The following is a 21,177-nucleotide window of genomic DNA, read 5'->3' on the forward strand; positions in this document are numbered from 1 at the left end:
TATCGATCTACCTACCTACCTACCTACAATGGTTAATTTTATGTGTCAACTGGAGTATCTGTGAGGATATTTCTCGATGAGATTAATATTTAAATCAGTAGACTGAATAAAGCAGATTCTTCACCTCAGTGTGAGTGGATCTCATTCAACCAGTTGAAGGCCTGAATAGAACCTAAGGCAGAGTAAGGAAGAATTAATTCTCTGTCTGGCTGTCTTCAAGCTGGGACATGGCTCTTGGTGAGGTCAAGACCTTCAGACTTGGTCTCGAACTGGAACTTACACCTTCGAGTTGAAGCTCTTGATAGTCTAGTCTCTTTAACTCAGTGACAGAATTTGGTGCATCTGAGTTCCCAGAAATCAGAAGTATTGCTGCTTAGAAAGCCATAGCATGGCCTCAGCAAAGGCTGAGAAGGAATGACTGAAATCTACAAGGTTGTAAAGAATATCATTGACAAGGTAAATAAGAAAAACCTTGAAAAAGGAGAGTCAAATTCAAATTTAAAACCCTATTTTAAACAGTAGGGGAAGAACTTAAAAATCTCACCAACCTAGTAAAAATAGAAAATTTATATAATTTCATTTCAATGTTGGTGAATTCATAGATTATAGATACATAGAGAATTTTAGGGAAAACTGAGATGAGTTGGGGATAATCTTCCAAGTTAAGGTGAAGGAAGAGTCTGGGCAAATAGGGGTGACTGTGTTCATCCCTTTAACAAGTATTAACTGTGCCCCATCACATGCCAAGCACCAGGCTGCATGCACTGCAATAACATACTCCCTGCCTCAAGCAGGGCACAGGCTAGCAGGAGACTGGATGAGTAAACTCATGATTAGAATCATGGACATGCTGCATTCTGCAAATACTTTCTTGTGCTCTTGATGACATCCTGCATCCTATTTCCATCTTGTATTCACCCAACTCAGAGTATAACAGCTACTTGCATTGAAAATGTCTTTCTTCAAGAATAGCTGAGGTTTAGATAAATCTTTGTAACTGTGAAAAAGCCTGAAATCCTTTTGTTCTAACTCTTTGAGAAGGCTGTACCAGAACCGCACAACGCTGCTGTCACTGCCACCGACCTCAAACCCAGGCCAGTGGAGATGGATCTCAAAGATGAGCTGTCCAATCTGCTCAAGAACATCTTCCAGAATAAGATTTTCCAAAACTTTCCATTCTGCACTTTCCAGATCTGCCTTGAGAACGTCAATCTGTAACAAAGCAATGAAATGAGATTAGCAGATTTAGTAAAACCATCTTGATATCAGGAGTTTCACATTATAACTACCTCTGAAGGAAGCAGAATTTTTAAAATTTTAGAGCTGAGGGTGGTTTTCAAGTGGCCATTTATGACATGAATTTCTAACCCCATTCCATACTAAATGTTTTGGTTTTTTATTCTTGTTTTTAAGAGATAGGGGTTTTGATATGTTGCCTAGGCTAGTATAAAACTCCTGGTTCAAGCAATCCTCCTGCCTTCGCCTCCTGAGTAGCCAGGACTACACGCGTGAGCCTGTTATGTTAATATATGTTAATATAGAAATGATGAAATACCAGGCAAAAATCACAACAGACCCTCTTGCTTTCTGCCCAATGGGAATGGATATCTGAGAAGGAGAAGGTAGAGTGAGTGTATCACAGACCTCTGTGCACCCCACAAACTATGCCACCCCAGGAAACTCAGCCAAGTCCTGACAGAAGGTGTCTACAGAAAGGAAGTGACAAAGTGCCACTGCCTGCAGGGACTATCTTGCAGGCCTCATTCCCCCAACCCCAACTTCATCGAGACTGGACATCAAGGAAAAAGTTATTGAGTATCTGAATATTGGACTATAAAAAATATTATTATTCTATGATTTCTTTACAATGTACATACCAGTATAGCATTCTTAAAAAAAAAAAAAAAGCAGCAACACCATCCTCTGCTTATTTAATGAACACAAGTTCACATTCAAAGGAGACAGAATAAAGGAAGAAGAGGATTGGAATATCAACATTTTGCAATTAATCAAGTTATGAGAATCAGGTCCTTTTTGCTGCCTGTGCAAAAAATCCGTTAGAACACCAGAACCCTAAACACAATGAAAGTTCATTTTTACCAAGTAGTTATATGTGCCTGACACCATGCTAAAGGGCTTCCCCTTGCAATATCCATTTAATCCTCTCAATAATGCTGTAAGGGTGATTCTGTGAGTATCCCTAATTAAAGTTTAGGAAACGAGACTCAGTGAGGAACCCATCCCCAGTCACATGGCTAGAGAGGCAGTGGTGAACTCTGAACAGAGTCTGTCTACAGAGCCTGTGTTCTTAACCCCTACATAACATTGCCTCTTCCAATACACCCAAGAGGAAAAATGGGTAACTCAGAGTCTCAAAGAGGTTTGGAGTTTGGAAAATAAGGTGCTATCTGGAGAGTGAATATGGGTCAGTGAGTAAAGTATTATTATTAATATTGCCACTTTACATTTGCAGAGCACTTTTCAATAGGGATAATTTTACCACATGGAGGAAAGCTGACAGCATTCAGACATAAACTGGAATAACGAGGCTGGAGGAAGTCATTACAAAAGAGCAAAGGCTATAGCCCCAAGAGGGGACAGCAGAACCTTAAGCAGCCCTTCAGGAAGCTGCTGACTGAAGTCATGAATATCCTGCCCCATGAAAGTGAAAATACCTTTGCTTGTTTAGAAAAACAGATAAACAACAAGACGCATGCTACCCATTCTTTCCCTTCTCACTGCATGTCTGTTCAATAAGTTTCTCATATGAGGCTCAAATGTGAGGCTCCTTGTGCCACATCCAAACTATTCTGACATAGTTTGGATGTTTGTCCCCTCCAAATATCATTTTGAAATATGATTCCCAATGTTGGAAGTGGGGTCTGGTGAGAGGTGTTTGGGTCACAGGGGTGGATCCCTCATGAATGGTTTGGTGCTGTCCTCGAGATAGTAGTGAGTGAGCTCTAGCTCTGAGTTCACGTAAGATCTGGCTATTTAGAAAGAGTGTGGCACCTCTGCCCCCCTCTCTCTTGTTCCCTCTCTTGCCATCTGATAGGCTGGTACCTCTTCACCCTCCACCATGTTTGTAAGCTCCCTGAGGCCTCACCAGGAGCAGATACTAGCACTATGCTTCCTGGTACAGCCTGCAGAACCATAAGCCAAGTAAGCCTCTTTGCTTTATAAATTACTCAGCCTTAGCTATTTCTTTATAGCAACACAAGAACAGCCTAACACACATTCCTTGGGTGATTTCAGAGTTGAATGGAAGAGAAGGTACACAGAATTTACATATAACAGCTACAAGAAAATTGGCTCTGTCCTGATGCCTGAGACTCCGTAGGACATGGTTTCACATTCTTGCCTTGGATTGTACCTCCTGGTCCACCAAGGAAAAAGTGATGGTAATACCCAAAGAATACTGAGTGCCTTAGGAAAGCCTGGGTGTCTGTAAACCAGTTTGTCCATTCAATAGTTCCAAACTCAAAGAGAAAAAGTTAAAACAAAACAAAACCTTTCTTCATGAGAGGAACTGAGCAAAGACAGGTTGCATGTGAATACACACCAGGCTAAAATAATTCCTGTGAATCGGACACAGTGAAATTTAGCTGGGTGTGGTGGCTCATGCCTGTAATCACAGCAGGCAGATCACTTGAGCCCAGGAGTTCAAGACAACCTTGGACAACATAGTGAGACCTCATCTCTACAAAATAAATAAATAAATAAATAAATATAAAACATTGTTAATAAAGAAATTAATTCACTCATTTTTCCATCTCTCCTGCCCTGGCATGTCCATGGCTTTGTTTAATCTTGGCAAATTTTAAACAGAATACTCCTGGATTAAGGGAAATTAAGCTGCCAAAGGAAATATTTAATCAAAACTTTATAAAATTTTCTAATTGGTACAGAAAGTATCCAAAACCCAAAACCAGCATTTGTTCTATCAATTCTCATAGCCAAGAACGTCTTAGGTTCCTTACAGATTCATGTTCACCGTGGTTTTCTGTGAGTTTGCTCATGTTGAATGTGAGGAATACATCAAAGTATTAAAGAGACAGAGTAAAGTTCATCAGCTTTAAATTAACCTAAAAACTCTATTAGTGATGTATAAGGAATATGTTTTGTATATTTATTCCAAATGTCTTAAAAATAAACTATCAATCAGAAGTTATGAGCAAATCAAAGGGAACCAAATTATTAGGCTAAATCATAGTAAACATAGGCTTTCTTTGAAAATTCAATTTTCATTTATAAAATGCTAATCTATTCTAAAGAGCAAAAAGTATTTTCAAACACAACAACACTCCCACCCTCTTTTGATTCCAGTGACTGAAAATCCCCCACTTCAATCAGAATTGTATAGGTTGATCTAAATCATGCAGCCCAGGATGGTGCCCCCCGGGGAGCACAGAAGCTCTTCGCTGCCTTCTGACCTGAGAGGGCAGGCAGCCAAAAGGCTGTGAATAAAACATGCTCTGCTCTTCCAGTGTGCTTTTTCTATTTCTCACATTTTAAAATGTCCCATTACTGCAACGATTTTGCAAATGTGATTTCCATTATTACTCCATAATGCATCCAATATTATTGTTATTATAAAGCACTAAACATTGCTGAATAGGATATGCCACTTTTAAGATTCTAATATCAGCTTTCAACAATTATGCCACTAAAAATCATACAAATGATTAGATGGGAATAATCAAGTGCCAATCCTAAATATAGTTAGGATAAATCAGGTTTGTGGAGAAAACAACTTAAGGTTAACTCCCAGAAAATTCTGGAATAAGTGAAGACATTCTTGGGTAGAAAGGTCTCAAAGAAAGAAGATGAAACAACTTAATTGGTATTATTTCCAGTGTATTAAAGGGGTCCTCCTATCAAAAATTATCTCCTTTTCCTTGTACCTGAAATATCCAATCAATTGACTTTCACAAACCTTTTGAAGAAATGAGAATTTTCATTTTTAACTGGATTAAGACCTGATGCCATCTGGCAGCTTCCTCATCATAGGCACAAGTTTATCCCTGTGATCATCCACCCAGAACTGCAGAGATTCGAGGAAAGGGGAGGAAGAGGCATGGGTGCTTGTATCCATTTCCAAGGGCTGCTGTAACAAAGGACCATGGATTGGGAGGTTTAAATAACAGTGTATTGTCTCACAGTTGTGAAGACTAGAATTCCAAGATCAAGTGTCCCTCTGAGAGCCATGAGAGAGAATGTGTCCTGTGCCGCTTGCCTGGCTTCCCGTGGCTTGCTAGCAATCTTCAGCATTCCTTGGCTCCTGCATCACCTGATCTCTGCCTTCATCTTCACATGGTGTTCTCTCTGCGTGTCCAAATTTCCTCTTTTTATAAGGGCATCAGTCAGATTGGAATAGGGACCACCTTCCTCCAGTATGACCTCATTTTAACTAATTACATCTAGAACCACACTATTTCCAAATAAGGTCACATTCTGAGGTATGAAGGTTTAGAATTTCAACATATTAATTTGGGTGAGACACAATTCAACCCATAACAGTGTTTGGGGTAGCTTTTGCGAAAGGGCTTTTGCAATGTGTTTAGGAGCCAACTCCCAGGGCCAATAGTGAGGAAAAGCGCCCTACTCCAGAGATCCAAGGGCCAGCAACCATCTAACACAATTACGGTTATCACTCTGACTAATGGATAAGTCCTTACATCAACCAACACTGACAGCTCTGACCTTGTCAAGTGCCAAACCCAAGGCAGATCAACAAGTTTCCAAAGCCAGTTGAAACCACCATTGTGAAACCCCTGTACTTCATGCCTTGGTTCCTTCTCAGCCACAAGATCAGGCCCAGTAGGGGCAGTTTGTCTTTGGCCTTCTCCCATTCCGTATATGGGAACTCATTCAGACTACTCAATATCCTCACATCTACAGTTTCTAATCTGAGCCTTTTCCCCTTTAAGAGGTCTCTCAAGCAAAACACGCAGATTCTATGACATGCCTGCTGGCCTGCAGAGGGCAAAAATGGAAGCTGCAACACCTTTTAAGTAAAGCCTAGCTCTGGGAGTCACAAACGTCACTTCCACTGCATTCCATTGGTCAAAGCAAATTGCAAGTCTAGCCCACATTCAAGGGGAGGTGAGATAGACTCCAGCCCTTGAGGGGAAGAGTGGCATACACAGAAAGGGGAAGACAAGTTATTCGTGGCTAAATTTGCAAACAATTGACCTTAGTAATTAAAAGCAATATTACTTTATATAAATCCATAAATCAACTACAGTAGTACAGTGGACCAGAACCTTTATTGGACACAAATAATACTTCAGAAAAAATGAATAATAAAGCCTTTATTCATCAGAATGTTTTTAAAGATGGAATATTAATAAAACATGGCATCTGTTATTAGATTTGGTTTTACTTGACAGTTGACATAGAACCTGGGATATTCAATGGATTAAGTTGACTAATAAAGAAAATAATAAATAGGACAACTAAAGTAAATATTTGTAAGTCTTAGATATTGTATTAGTCTGCTAGGTCTATGTCTTAGTGTGTTTGCACCACTATAACAAAATATGTTAGACTAAGTAATTTATAAAGAACAAAAATGTATATCATACAGTCCTGAAAGCTGGGAAGTCCAAGTTCAAGGTTGGCAGGTTTGGTGTCTGGTGAGAACCTGTTATTCAGAGATGGCATCACCTAAGTATCCTCACATGGCAGAAAGGATGGAAGGGGAGTAAATGGGCAAACTCCCTCCATCAAGCCCTTTTATAAGGGCACCTAATCCCATTCATGTGGGTAGAGCCCTCCTGACTCAAACACATCCTAAAGGCCACACCTCTTAATACTGCTTCATTGGGCCAGGTGCAGTGGCTCACTTCTGTAATCCCAGCACTTTGGGAGGCCGAGGCAGGTGGATCACTTGAGGCCAGGAGTTCAAGACCAGCCTGGCCAACATGGCAAAATCCCGTCTCTACTGAAAATACAAAAATTAGCCGGGTGAGGTGGTGCACTCCTGTAATCCCAGCTACTCAGGAGGCTGAGCCAGAAGAATTGCTTGGACCCGGGAGGCAGAGGTTGTAGTGAACTGAGATGGCACCACGATACTCCAGCCTGGGAGATAGAGCAAAACTCTTCCTTAAAAAACAAAACAAAAAAAACCTGCTGCATTGGGATTCGGTTTCAACATGAATTTTGGAGGAGACAAAAACATTTAAACCAAAGCAGATCGGGTGGTTTAAACAACAGAAATTTATTTTCTCCAGCTTTGGAGGCTGGAAACCCAAGATCAAGGTGTCAGCAGATTTGGTTTCTCCTAAGTCCTCCCAACTTGGCTTGCAGATGGCTGGTTTGTCCCTGTGACCTCTTGTGGCCTTTTTGCATGCACTCCTGGTGTCTCCACTTTTTCTTACAAGGACACTAGTCCTATTGGACTAGGGTCCCGCCCTTATGACCTCATTTAACCTTAATCACCTCCTTAAAGGCCCTATCTCTAAATACAGTTACACTGGGAGTTAGGGCTTTAATCTATGAATTTCTTCAACCTATAACAAATCTAAAACAGGTATTTTTGCTATGCTCTATTTAGAGGCAACCACCATCTCCATAAGCGTTTTTAGAATACATCCTTTTTACTATTACGGCAGCCTGTAGTGTCTCCTCTATAGTTAATGGCTAACTCTGGTTTTAGGTAGTAAAAGTGTGAGCCACAAAATTAATTGGAGGTGAGTCACAGAGACTGTAGTAGGTATTATTTTCCAAAGATGTAACACCATTATCTCCCATCTAACATGCTTTTCTGCATGTGGCCTTGACACCCCCACCACTGAGATATGGAATCAACCTATATGGTCACACAGGGCCCCAAGCCTAAAAAGGCTTCACGCTTGATTTAACGCTCTGCTGTCACTGTCTTGAAATTCTTCACTAGTTTTGAACAAAAGACCCCTCATTTTTATTTTGCACTGGGCCCCACAAATTATGTAGCCCATCCTCCAGAATTGTGATGAACTATGAATGACTGATTGACTAACACAGTCTGGTAGAAGTGATTCTAAGTGACATTCAAGCCTAGGCCATAAAGGGTGATGCAGCTTCTACCTTGCTCAAGGGTATATTCATTCTTGAAAACTCTGGCCGTCAGGAAAGGCAAGCCTTCAACTGGCTTCAACCGCATGACCCTGAGCCAGAAGCACCCAGCAAAGCCCTTCCCAAAACTCTGCCCCACATAAACTACGAGAGAACATCAAAGGATCAATTGCTGTGTTAAAAAGCTAAGCTTGGGGGCTAATTCATTATGTAGCAATAGATAACTAGAACAGAGACTAAGTGCTATTCATTAAAATCTTTTTTTAAAAAGGTAAAAGTTACTTGTATTGTGTCAAGTACTATATATTCTAAAGATATGAGTTCCAGAAATTAATATGCATTTAACCAAAAAGATTTTCTTATAAAAGCAATACAAGGTCATTATTTAAAAATTAAAATCATAGATAAGCAAAAAAAAGAAGTAAAATACCTATAACCTAGAATTTTAAAACAGTTTACTTCTGAACTCCCATTTTTCTTTGCTGTAAAAACACACACACACACACATGCACACACACAAGACAAATTCTAACACACAAGCATAACTGAAACACACATTTTCTACAAAATTGAAATTATCCTGTTTTCAAATCTGCTCTTTAACATAACAGACTATGAATATATTTCCATGTCAATAAATTTTCCTCTAAAATTTTCTCTCAAACAGAGTCCCTCAGAGCTTTCAGAATCTGAAGGAGGTGATTGCTGGTCCCCAGGAGGGGTGAGGAAGATGGCAAGTGGGTAAAGGTCCAGACCTCAACTCAAGAGCAGCTCCCCTTTGATCTCCTTGACATATTTGGAATCCCTCACAAATTTTCATTTGGGAAAAGAGCTCTCCTGCTTAAAAAAAAATATGAAAGCCTCTATCAATAACATTCTTAACAGCTTTTGTAGTGATTTAATTTATTTAATCAGTCCTCCTTCTGGTGGCCATTTAGATATTTTCCCAAATGGATGATGTTACAAACTGATGTGATCAACAAACTGGGCAACCAAGTTTGTGTGTGTGTTCTGTCATTTTGTAAAACAGAATTCTGAAAAGAAGTGTTGTAAATGAGTTCATATTTTAAGAATTGTTATTTATTTGGCCACATCATCTAGTTATTTATGAATATTTTTTAAAATTGAATTATCAACCAGGCATGGTGGCTCACGCCTATAATCCCAGCACTTTGGGAGGCTGAGGTGGGTGGATAATTTGAGGCCAGGAGTTCGAGACCAGCCTGGGCAACATGGCAAAATGCTGTCTCTACTAAAAATACAAAAATTATCCGGGCATGGTGGCACGCACCTGCAATCCCAGCTACTTGGGAGGCTGAGGCAGGAAGCTCACTTGAACCCAGAAGGCAGAGGCTGCAGTGAGCCGAGATTATGCCACTGCACTCCAGCCTGGGTAGCAGAGCAAGACTATCTCAAAAAGAAATAAATACATAGAAATAAATAAATAAATAATTGAATTATCATCAATTCCCTACCACCCCAACAAATCAACATTCATTCTCCATATTCTTTACAGTTTGAGTCAATATTCAATCACAATTTTAAAATAATTACATCAATATAACTTCTTGCTTTTTAGTTTAATGGTGAAAAGTTGTTATTTAATGAGAAAAGATATCTAGGCTTTTATATATTAAGTTTACTTAAAGGAAGACATATCTGTACCTGCAAAACTAGAAGCTAAATGCATTAGAAAGAGGGTCTTGTTGTAGAAAAATAGAATAAATTAATCTATTGTGAATGTGAACAAGAGGATTAAAAGTCTTTTTGAGAGCCTTAGACTTTAAACACACTAAATCAGTTTCAATTATCACTGTCAACCGGCAGAAATGTAACGGTACAAGATTTCTGCTATCACTAGGGAAAAAAGAGATGAGGTTTGCCCTACAGATTATGAGAAATATGAAGGGTCATTCTAAGCTAATATAGGACCAATTCTGAAGTAATAATAAAATAAAATAATTTTATGTAGTAATTAGCTCACAAAAATGACCTCTGCAGGGAACAACACTCTACAAATGAATTAAAAAGGAAATGAGGAAAACATTTACAAGCAAAGGCTCTTTCTTTCTGGCCAGATATGGAGCTTGATGAAATAATCCAACCTGAGGCTGCTGAGCAAGGATCTCCTGAGCTGGGTGAGGTGATAGAATACACAGCCTAGAAACCCAGGTCAGGGACAGATGATGGGTGAGCTGGTGACCAGCCAAGATGTCAGAAGTCAGCAGGGTGATTCCTATGCAACAGCAAAGAACCAAGCAGGAACCAAGCAGCACAATCGTAGACAGGACTGAGGTGGTAGCAAGGGACCTGAACGAGGGCAGAGTCAGGCAGAAGGGCAATGGCAGAACCATGGACAGCTCCCGGCAGCTGCTTTTCTGTCTTCATTTCCACCCTACTTTCCTGGGCAGCTGAAAACAAATCTCTGACCTTAAGATCAGAACCCAATGCCTTAAAGTTACATCACCTGGTTAATTTATTTGCAAGTGTTCCAAAGTATTTTTGGAAGGAGATGGGACATAAAACTCAGACATCTATAAATGATTCCTAAATGAATAGATGTATAAACAAATAACCCAAGTAAACATCCAAATAAAATCTTCAGAAAGACATGTTCTTGGGGTTCAGTAGGGGAATCTTTGCCCTTAGATGGTGGGCCTGGGTCAACCTCAGAGCATGCTGGAGCCAGTAATGTGACTTAGGCAAAAAAAGAAAGAAAGAAAAAAAAAAACAGCCCCAATGCAAAAAGCAAGCACTAATTTAGAGGGACACAAAAGAAACACATTTGGTATTTAGTTTTTGCTTGTGTTTTAAGCATATACTAAAATATAAGTGAGAAGAAACTAGGGATAAAAATAATGAAAGAATCAGCAGTGAGTGGGGTCAAGTGTTAGAAGCCAGAAATGAGAGGAGGTGAGACAACATTAAGAAGTCTCGGGATGTGGGTGCACACATACATGCATACACACACACAACACACACACACACGACTGAGGAATGCAGCTTTGAAAAAATATACACAGGAAATTATTTTTACCACTGAGCCTAGCCTCACCTCAGACTTTAGTATCACCTCTAATTAATCAATCTCCAAGTCTCAACTTTCCCTCCCTGATCATACAAGACATGAGTCCCAGTGCTGCAGTTAACCCCAGCACAACTCATGCTAGACCTGTGAGAGTCACCTTGATGTCTTCCATTTCTGAACCCCATGCAGAGTTCTAGCAAAGTAGGTAGCATGGTCACTCTTGTGTTGATATTTTGATTTCCTTACCTGGGCTGTAAGTTCCTTCAGGGCAGGAATCTAACTCCTCATTGGGTATCAAGTTCCTATCAGAGGTCCTGGCTCACAGCCGGTAGGATATCCTATCAGATAACAAGTCCCACCTACTCTGCCTCCATAACACCCTCCCCCTGGCCTTCCATCCTCCACCTCTGTGATCACCTTGCTTCAGACCTCACTGATGGAAAGAGGGGAGACAAGAGAGGTCAAGGGTTGGGAGTTAGGAACAACAGCAGTTATCAATTCCATTGTCCCATGGAGCACAAATGTGTTCGGGTCTCGATTTTCAACTCTTTACGCACACAACACTTAGCCAAATGTAATTCTTTGCTATTCCTCAAAATGCCACTAAAACCTTTCTGCCCATTTCTCTATTCATGTCACTTCCTTTTTGTGTGCCCGTTTCTCTATTCATGTCACTTCCTTTTTGTGGAACACCAGGAATTTCTGCTGGTCATCTCCCCCTCTGACAGCATACAGGGCACCACAACTGCCCTTCAAGTACAGCCTGCACTGCATCAAGAAATTTGCATTGTTGGATTTTTCTAAAACTCTTATCATCATGATCTAAAGCAGGGGCAATAATCTGAGAAAGGATGACTTAACATAAATTCTGACAGGACTTGGAAATAGATACAAATTGGTTTTATCTTATGGAATATTTCATTAGCATTAAACTACAAGGCTCTCATCTCAAATATATTTTCTAGTTAAATGAGATCAACACTGAAATAAGGAAATGGATAATATCAATATGTAATTCTCCAAATGGCATTCTGTTTTTTATTTTGTTGTGGGTGTGTACAAGGAAGTGAACTGTTCCTAAACTGGAAAGTTTAGGAAAGCCACTGAGCTGCTGTCCTGTACAGTAGAAGCTCGCCACATGTGGCCATTTTAATTTTAATTAATTCATTAAAATTAAATCAAATTAAAATTACAGTTTCTCTGCCACATTTCAAGTGCTCAATAGCCACATATGGCTAGTGGCTACCATACTGGATGGTGCAGCCACAGGACATCTACATTACCACACAAAGTTCTACTGGACTGTGCCACTCAGAGGATCACACACAGCAGCATCACCGAGAGGGCTCGTAAAAGCACAGTTTCTCACTCAGTAGATCTGAAGTGGAGCCTAAGTACTTGTGTTTCTACTAAGAGCCCAGCTGCTGGTGATGCTGCTGGTACAACGACCACACTTTGTGAATCACTGGCCTTGGCTGATAACACCAGGTGAGCTTTTTATGGTGTGTGTGCACAGCACTCAGCCTCAGTCCATGATCAGATGCAGAAAATATCCACATACTGGTAGTCTTTGGCCTTGGAAGGTATAGGATAGTTTTCTAACCAGCTACTTTCTTAATTATGATATAACGAGGTTGGAATTTCCTAAACACATGCCAAGGTTTCAGCGAGGCTTATAGACTCTGGAACTGTGTGCAAAAATGTAAGTCTATGCACATAAGCACTTTTCTAAGAACAATGTGGTGGTTGGGGCCTTGACTCTCAGGCAGGTTGTTTAGCCCCTCGGAGATTCACAGTAAAACAATAGGACCCATATCATCCATATCACTGGGCTGTGTTGAGGCTAAACAAGAAATGCATGCAAAACACCAGTCACAGAACCTAACACAGAGTAAGAGTGCCATCAGTGTTAGCTGTTGTTATTTTCACTCATTCTCCATAATCCAAAAAATATTAAGATGATCTGATTTAAGTTACTATCAAAATGTGCCTTCTGTGAATAACAGCAGCTTTATTTTGGGAGGTGGCTCAGAGGCAAAATTAAAATTTGGTGCAGGAAACATACAGAAGTATCTCAAACATGATAGCCAAAAGCCATCTATATAAGTACATTAGCAGATGAAATTGAAAACAGTTTCTTCAACTGCATTTACATTTGACAAGAGGCAAAAGAGGTATATTCCTTATGCCTTATACTGGACTATATGCCTGATAATTATTTATTTTTGAATACCTAACCTCTAGCACACTATAGGCACTTGGCAGGTGCTCAAAAATATTTGATAGATGGATGGGTGGGTGGGTGGATGAATGGATGTATGGACAAACAGACCAGATGGAGAGGTAGATAGGTGGATGGGTGGATAGGTGGATGGTTAAATGGACCTCACAGGTTCTGGGTTATGGAAGATTAGAGCCAGTAGGGACTTTGTGAAAATCTGATCCAATTCCTTATTTAACACATAAAACCAAATGATATACTCAAGATCACAAAGTAATTAATTAGTGACAGGGATTCCACATCCCAAACATCATTCCTCTGCTCTGAGTTTTAGATGCATTTACACACACACACATACACACACACACACACACAAAACAAAACAAAACAAAACAAAACAAAACACAGCTTTGAGGCAAGTCTACAACTCTAAGTCTTCATTCTCTTTGGAAGTTAAGGGCTAGCTAGGTAAACTTAAAGACAGCCACAATATTTTAGAATCACAGTCCCTCTTTTCCCCCAATATCTTTTGAAAGTTAATATCCCTTGATAGGAACAGCTCCAGTCTACAGCTCCCAGCATGGGCAATGCAGAAGATGAATGATTTCTGCATTTCCAACTGAGCTACCAGGTTCATCTCACTGGGGACTGTCGGACAGTGGGTGCAGGACAGTGGGTGCAGTGCACCAAGTGTGAGCCAAAACAGGGCAAGGCATCGACTCACCTGGGAAGTGCAAGGGGTCAGGGAATTCCCTTTCCTAGCCAAGGAAAAAGGTGACAGATGGCATCTGGAAAATCGGGTCACTCCCACCCTAATCCTGTGCTTTTCCGATGGTCTTAGCAAACGGCACACCAGGAGATTATATCCTGCACCTGGCTCGGAGGGTCCTATGCCCACAGAGCCTCACTCATTGCTTGCACAGCAGTCTGAGATCAAACTTCAAGGTAGCAGCAAGGCTGCGGGAGAGGCGCCCGCCATTGCCGAGGCTCGAGTAGGTAAACTAAGCGGCCAGGAAGCTCGAACTGGGTGGAGCCCACCACAGCTCAAGGAGGCCTGCCTGGCTCTGTAGACTCCACCTCTGGGGCCAGGGCATAGCCAAACAAAAGGCAGCAGAAACCTCTGCAGACTTAAATGTCCCTGTCTGACAGCTTTGAAGACAGTAGTGGTTCTCCCAGCATGCAGCAAGAGATCTGAGAACAGACAGACTGCCTCCTCAAGTGAGTCCCTGAGCCCCAAGTAGCCTAACTGGGAGGCACCCCCAAGTAGGGGCAGACTGACACCTCACACAGCCGGGTACTCCTCTGAGACAAAACTTCCAGAGGAAGATCAGGCAGCAACATTGGCTGTTCACCAATATTTACTGTTCTGCAGCCTCCGCTGCTGATACCCAGGGTCTGGAGTGGACCTCTAGCAAACTCCAACAGACCTGCAGCTGAGGGTCCTGACTGTTAGAAGGAAAACTAACAAACAGAAAGGACATCCACACCAAAACCCCATCTGTACATCACCATCATCAAAGACCAAAGGTAGATAAAACCACAAAGATGGAGAGAAAACAGCAGAAAAACTGAAAATTCTAAAAATCAGAGTGCCTCTCCTCCTCGAAAGGAATGCAGCTCCTCACCAGCAATGGAACAAAGCTGGACAGGGAATGACTTTGACGAGCTGAGAGAAGAAGGCTTCAGATGATCAAACTTCTCCGAACTAAAGGAGGAAGTTCGAACCCATGGCAAAGAAGATAAAAACTTTGAAAACAGATTAGATGAATGGCTAACTAGAATAACCAATGCAGAGAAGTCTTTAAAGGATCTGATGGAGCTGAAAACCACGGCACGAGAACTACGTGATGAATGCACAAGCTTCACTAGCCAATTCGATCAACTGGAAGAAAGGTTATCAGTGATGGAAGATGAAATGAATGAAATGAAGCAAGAAGAGAAGTTTAGAGAAAAAAGAATTAAAAAGAAATGAACAAAGCCTCCAAGAAATATGGGACTATGTGAAAAGATCAAATCTATGTCTGATTGGTGTACCTGAAAGTGACGGGGAGAATGGAACCAAGTTGGAAAACACTCTGCAGGATATTATCCAGGAGAACTTCCCCAACCTAGCAAGGCAGGCCAACGTTCAAATTCAGGACATACAGAGAACACCACAAAGATACTCCTTGAGAAGAGCAACCCTAAGACACATAATTGTCAGATTCACCAAAGTTGAAATGAAGGAAAAAATGTTAAGGGTAGCCAGAGAGAAAGATTGGATTACCCACAAAAGGGAAGCCCATCAGACTAACAGCTGATCTCTCTGCAGAAACTCTACAAGCCAGAAGAGAGTGGGGGCCAATATTCAACATTCTTAAAGAAAAGAATTTTCAACCCAGAATTTCCTATCCCGCCAAACTAAGCTTCATAAGTGAAGGAGAAATAAAATACTTTACAGACAAGCAAATGCTGAGAGATTTTGTCACCACCAGGCCTGCCCTACAAGAGCTCCTGAAGGAAGCACTAAACATGGAAAGGAGCAACCAGTACCAGCCACTGCAAAAACATGCCAAATTGTAAAGACCATCAAGGCTAGGAAGAAACTACATCAACTAATGAGCAAAATAACCAGCTAACATCATAATGACAGGATCAAATTCACACATAACAATATTAACCTTAAATGTAAATGGACTAAATGTTCCAATTAAAAGACACAGACTGGCAAATTGGATAAAGAGTCAAGACCCATCAGTGTGCTGTATTCAGGAAACCAATCTCATGGGCAGAGACACACATAGGCTCAAAATAAAGGGTTGGAGGAAGATCTACCAAGAAAATGGAAAACAAAAAAAGGCAGGGGTTGCAATCCTAGTCTCTGATAAAACAGACTTGAAACCAACAAAGATCAAAAGAGAAAAGGCCATTACATAATAGTAAAGGTATCAATTCAACAAGAAGAGCTAACTTTCCTAAATATATATGCACCCAATACAGGAGCACCCAGATTCATAAAGCAAGACCTTAGAAACCTAGAAAGACACTTAGACTCCCACACAATAATAATGGGAGAGTTTAACACCCCACTGTCAACATTAGACAGATCAACGAGACAGAAAGTTAACAAGGATATCCAGGAATTGAACTCAGCTCTGCACCAAGCAGACCTAATAGACATCTACAGAACTCTCCACCCCAAATCAACAGTATATACATTCTTCTCAGTACCACACCACACTTATTCCAAAACTGACCACATAGTTGGAAGTAAAGCACTCCTCAGCAAATGTAAAAGAACAGAAATTATAACAAACTGTCTCTCAGACCACAGTGCAATCAAACTAGAACTCAGGATTAAGAAACTCACTAAAAACTGCTCAACTACATGGAAACAGAAAAACCTGCTCCTGAATGACTACTGGGTACATTACAAAATGAAGGCAGAAATAAAGATGTTCTTTGAAACCAACGAGAACAAAGACACAACATACCAGAATCTCTGGGACACATTTAAAGCAGTGTGTAGAGGGAAATTTACAGCACTAAATCCCCACAAGAGAAAGCAGGAAAGATCTAAAATTGACATCCTAACATCACAATTAAAAGAACTAGAGAAGCAAGAGCAACCACATTCAAAAGCTAGCAGAAGGCAAGAAATAACTAAGGTCAGAGCAGAACTGAAGGAGATAGAGACACAAAAAACCCTTCAAAAAAATCAATGAATCCAGGAGCTGGTTTTTTGAAAAGATCAACAAAATTGATAGACTGCTAGCAAGATTAATAAAAAAGAAAAGAGAGAAGAATCAAATAGACACAATAAAAAATGATAAAGGGGATATCACCACCGATCCCACAGAAATACAAACTACCATCAGAGAATACTACAAACACCTCTACACAAATAAACTTGAAAATCTAGAAGAAATGGAAAAATTCCTCGACACATACACCCTCCCAAGACTAAACCAGGAAGAAGTTGAATCACTGACTAGACCAATAACAGGCTCTGAAATTGAGGCAACAATTAATAGCTTACCAACCAAAAAAAGTCCAGGACCAGATGGATTCACAGCCGGATTCTACCAGAGGTACAAGGAGGAGCTGGTACCATTCCTTCTGAAACTATTCCAATCAATAGAAAAAGAGGGAATCCTCCCTAACTCATTTTATGAGGCCAGCATCATCCTGATACCAAAGCCTGGCAGAGACACAACAAAAAAAGAGAATTTTAGACCAATATTCTTGATGAACATCGATGCAAAAATCCTCAATAAAATACTGACAAACCGAATCCAGCAGCACATCAAAAAGCTTATCCACCATGATCAAGTGGGCTTCATCCCTGGGATGCAAGGCTGGTTCAACATACGCAAATCAATAAATGTAATCCAGCATATAAACAGAACCAACAACAAAAACCACATGATTATCTCAACAGATGCAGAAAAGGCCTTTGACAAAATTCAACAGCCTTTCATGCTAAAAACTCTCAATAAATTAGGTATTGATGGGACATATCTCAAAATAATAAGAGCTACCTATGACAAACCCACAGCCAATATCATACTGAATGGGCAAAAACTGGAAGCATTCCCTTTGAAAACGGGCACAAGACAGGGATGCCCTCTCTCACCACTCCTATTCAACATAGTGTTGGAAGTTCTGACCAGGGCAATCAGGCAGGAGAAGGGAATAAAGGGCATTTAATTAGGAAAAGAGGAAGTCAAATCGTCCCTGTTTGCAGATGACATGATTGTATATCTAGAAAACCCCATCGTCTCAGCCCAAAATCTCCTTAAGCTGATAAGCAACTTCAGGAAAGTCTCAGGATACAAAATTAGTGTACAAAAATCACAAGCATTCTTATACACCAATAACAGACAAACAGAGAGCCAAATCATGAGTGAACTCCCATTCACAATTGCTTCAAAGACAATAAAATACCTAGGAATCCAACTTACAAGGGATGTGAAGGACTTCTTCAAGGAGAACTACAAACCACTGCTCAGCGAAATAAAAGAGGATACAAACAAATGGAAGAACATTCCAGGCTCATGGGTTGGAAGAATCAGTATCATGAAAATGGCCATACTGCCCAAGGTAATTTATAGATTCAATGCCATCCCCATCAAGCTACCAATGACTTTCTTCACAGAATTGGAAAAAACTACTTTAAAGTTCATACGGAGCCAAAAAGAGCCCGCATTGCCAAGTCAATCCTAAGCCAAAAGAACAAAGCTGGAGGCATCACGCTACCTGACTTCAAACTATACTACAAGGCTACAGTAACCAAAACAGCATGGTACTGGTACCAAAACAGAGATATAGACCAATGGAACAGAACAGAGCCCTCAGAAATAATGCCACATATCTACAACTATCTGATCTTTGACAAACCTGACAAAAACAAGAAATGGGGAAAGGATTCCCTATTTAATAAACGGTGCTGGGAAAACTGGCTCGACATAGGTAGAAAGCTGAAACTGGATCCCTTCCTTACACTTTACACAAAAATTAATTCAAGATGTATTAAAGACTTAAACGTTAGACCTAAAACCATAAAAATCCTAGAAGAAAACCTAAGCAATACCATTCAGGACATAGGCATGGGCAAGGACTTCATGTCTAAAACACCAAAAGCAATGGCAACAAAAGCCAAAATTGACAAATGGGATCTAACTAAACTAAAGAGCTTCTGCACAGCAAAAGAAACTACCATCAGAGTGAACAGGCAACCTACAGAATGGGAGAAAATTTTTGCAATCTACTCATCTGACAAAGGGCTAATATCCAGAATCTACAATGAACTCAAACAAATTTACAAGAAAAAAACAAACAACCCCATCAAAAAGTGGGCAAAGGATATGAACAGACACTTCTCAAAAGAAGACATTTATGCAGCCAAAAGACACATGAAAAAATGCTCATCATCACTGGCCATCAGAGAAATGCAAATCAAAACCACAATGAGAGGCCATCTCACACCAGTTAGAATGGTCATCATTAAAAAGTCAGGAAACAACAGGTGCTGGAGAGGATGTGGAGAAATAGGAACACTTTTACACTGTTGGTGGGACTGTAAACTAGTTCAACCATTGTGGAAGTCAGTGTGGCGATTCCTCAGGGATCTAGAACTGGAAATACCATTTGACCCAGCCATCTCATTACTGGGTATATACCCAAAGGACTATAAATCATGCTGCTATAAAGACACATGCACACGTATGTTTATTGCGGCACTCTTCACAATAGCAAACACTTGGAACCAACCCAAATGTCCAAAAACGATAGACTGGATTAAGAAAATGTGGCACATATACACCATGGAATACTATGCAGCCATAAAAAATGAGTTCATGTCCTTTGTAGGGACATGGATGAAACTGGAAATCATCATTCTCAGCAAACTATCACAAGGACAAAAAATCAAACACCGCATGTTCTCACTCATAGGTGGGAATTGAACAATGACAACACATGGACACAGGAAGGGGAACATCACACACCAGGGCCTGTTGTGGGGTGGGGCGAGTGGGGAGGGATAGCATTAGGAGATATACCTAATGTAAATGACGAGTTAATGGGTGCAGCATACTAACATGGCACATGTATACACATGTAACAAACCTGCATGTTGTGCACATGTACCCTAAAACTTAAAGTATAATAAAATAAAATAAAATGAAAGAAAGAAAGAAAGAAAGAAAGAAAAAGAAAAAAGAAAGAAAGAAAGTTAATATCCCTCTATGCCAAGAATTTCTCTGCACCAGGAGTGCCCAGAAAAGCACAATCTGGTGTTTTCTAAATTTACTTCTGATCAATACCAGTTTGCACATTAATACAAATTCAGATCCTATGAAATGTACTGAGGAAAGCTTTTTATAAAATAAAGAAAATAGCAATACATACTGTAGTTTAAAGGCAAATATAGCACGACAGGACTGTTGCTTGCCCATGTATCCATTCTTCCTTCTTCTTCAACAACAAAACCCTGACTTCTAGCTGACCTCAATGCTGCCCAGACAAAAGACTTATTTTCTAGTCTCTTTATGACTGTGTGGTCATGTAACTAAAATCTGAGCAATAAGATATAAGTAAAAGTGTCATGTGGGAGTTCCAGAAAGTTTCCTTAAATGGAAAGGCTATACTTAGTGCTTCCTCCATCATTTCAACTGGAGTGAGGATGTAATGGCTGGAGCTCCAGCAGTAATATTGAACCATAAGAAGAAGGATTATATGCCAGGGGAGGAGGTAGGGAGAGCTGGATGGAGCTTGGGTTCTTGATGACTCTGGAGCCTCCATACAAGATTTGTACTACCTCCCTCCAGACTTTTTATGTAAGAGAAGGAAGAAAATTTTTCTTTTTTATTCCTCCTCCTCCTCCTCCTTCTTCTTCTTCTTCACAGGTTCTTGCTCTGCCACCCAGGCTGGAGTGTGGTGGTACAGTCACGGCTCACTGCAATCTCAAGCTCCTGAGCTCAAGCAATCCTCCTACCTCAGCTTCCTGAGTAGCTGGGACTATAGGTGCATACCACCACACCAGGCTCTTTTAAAAAAATTTTTTTTTTGTAGAGATGGGTCTTATTATATTACCCAAGCTGGTCTTGAACTCCTGGCACCAAGCGATCCTCCCACCTCAACCTCCCAAAATGCTGCAATTACAGGTATGAGCCATTGTGTCTGGCAGGGAAAAAAATGCTTCTATTTTTAAACTACTGTTACTTTTTTTCACATGCAACTCAACCTAATCTGAAATACATTCAACATATTCTAGTATTCTCGGCTACTTATTGAGTGATATCCACATTGGAAACATTATTGGGAGTTCAAAGCTTTTGTAAAGAAGTGGTTAGTGGATGTGCAATAGACCAATAATCTGTGTCTTTTG

General features: G+C 40.4%; 1 protein-coding gene across 5 annotated transcripts in view; it reads right to left on the minus strand.

The window, feature by feature from the left end:
* Nucleotides 1-549: 549 nt before the first annotated feature.
* METTL24 (methyltransferase like 24) overlaps nucleotides 550-21,177 on the minus strand; it is a 117,836-nt gene continuing 97,208 nt past the window's right edge. For all 5 annotated transcript variants that reach the window (XM_032156539.2, XM_058435475.1, XM_058435474.1 and 2 more), the window contains one exon: nucleotides 550-1,212. In XM_032156539.2, the coding sequence (XP_032012430.1) occupies nucleotides 898-1,212 (315 nt within the window). In that variant the 3' untranslated portion in view covers nucleotides 550-897. The remainder of the gene's footprint in view (nucleotides 1,213-21,177) is intronic.

Source organism: Hylobates moloch, unplaced genomic scaffold (assembly GCF_009828535.3).
Source record: "Hylobates moloch isolate HMO894 unplaced genomic scaffold, HMol_V3 SCAFFOLD_2, whole genome shotgun sequence".
Lineage (NCBI taxonomy): Eukaryota > Metazoa > Chordata > Mammalia > Primates > Hylobatidae > Hylobates > Hylobates moloch.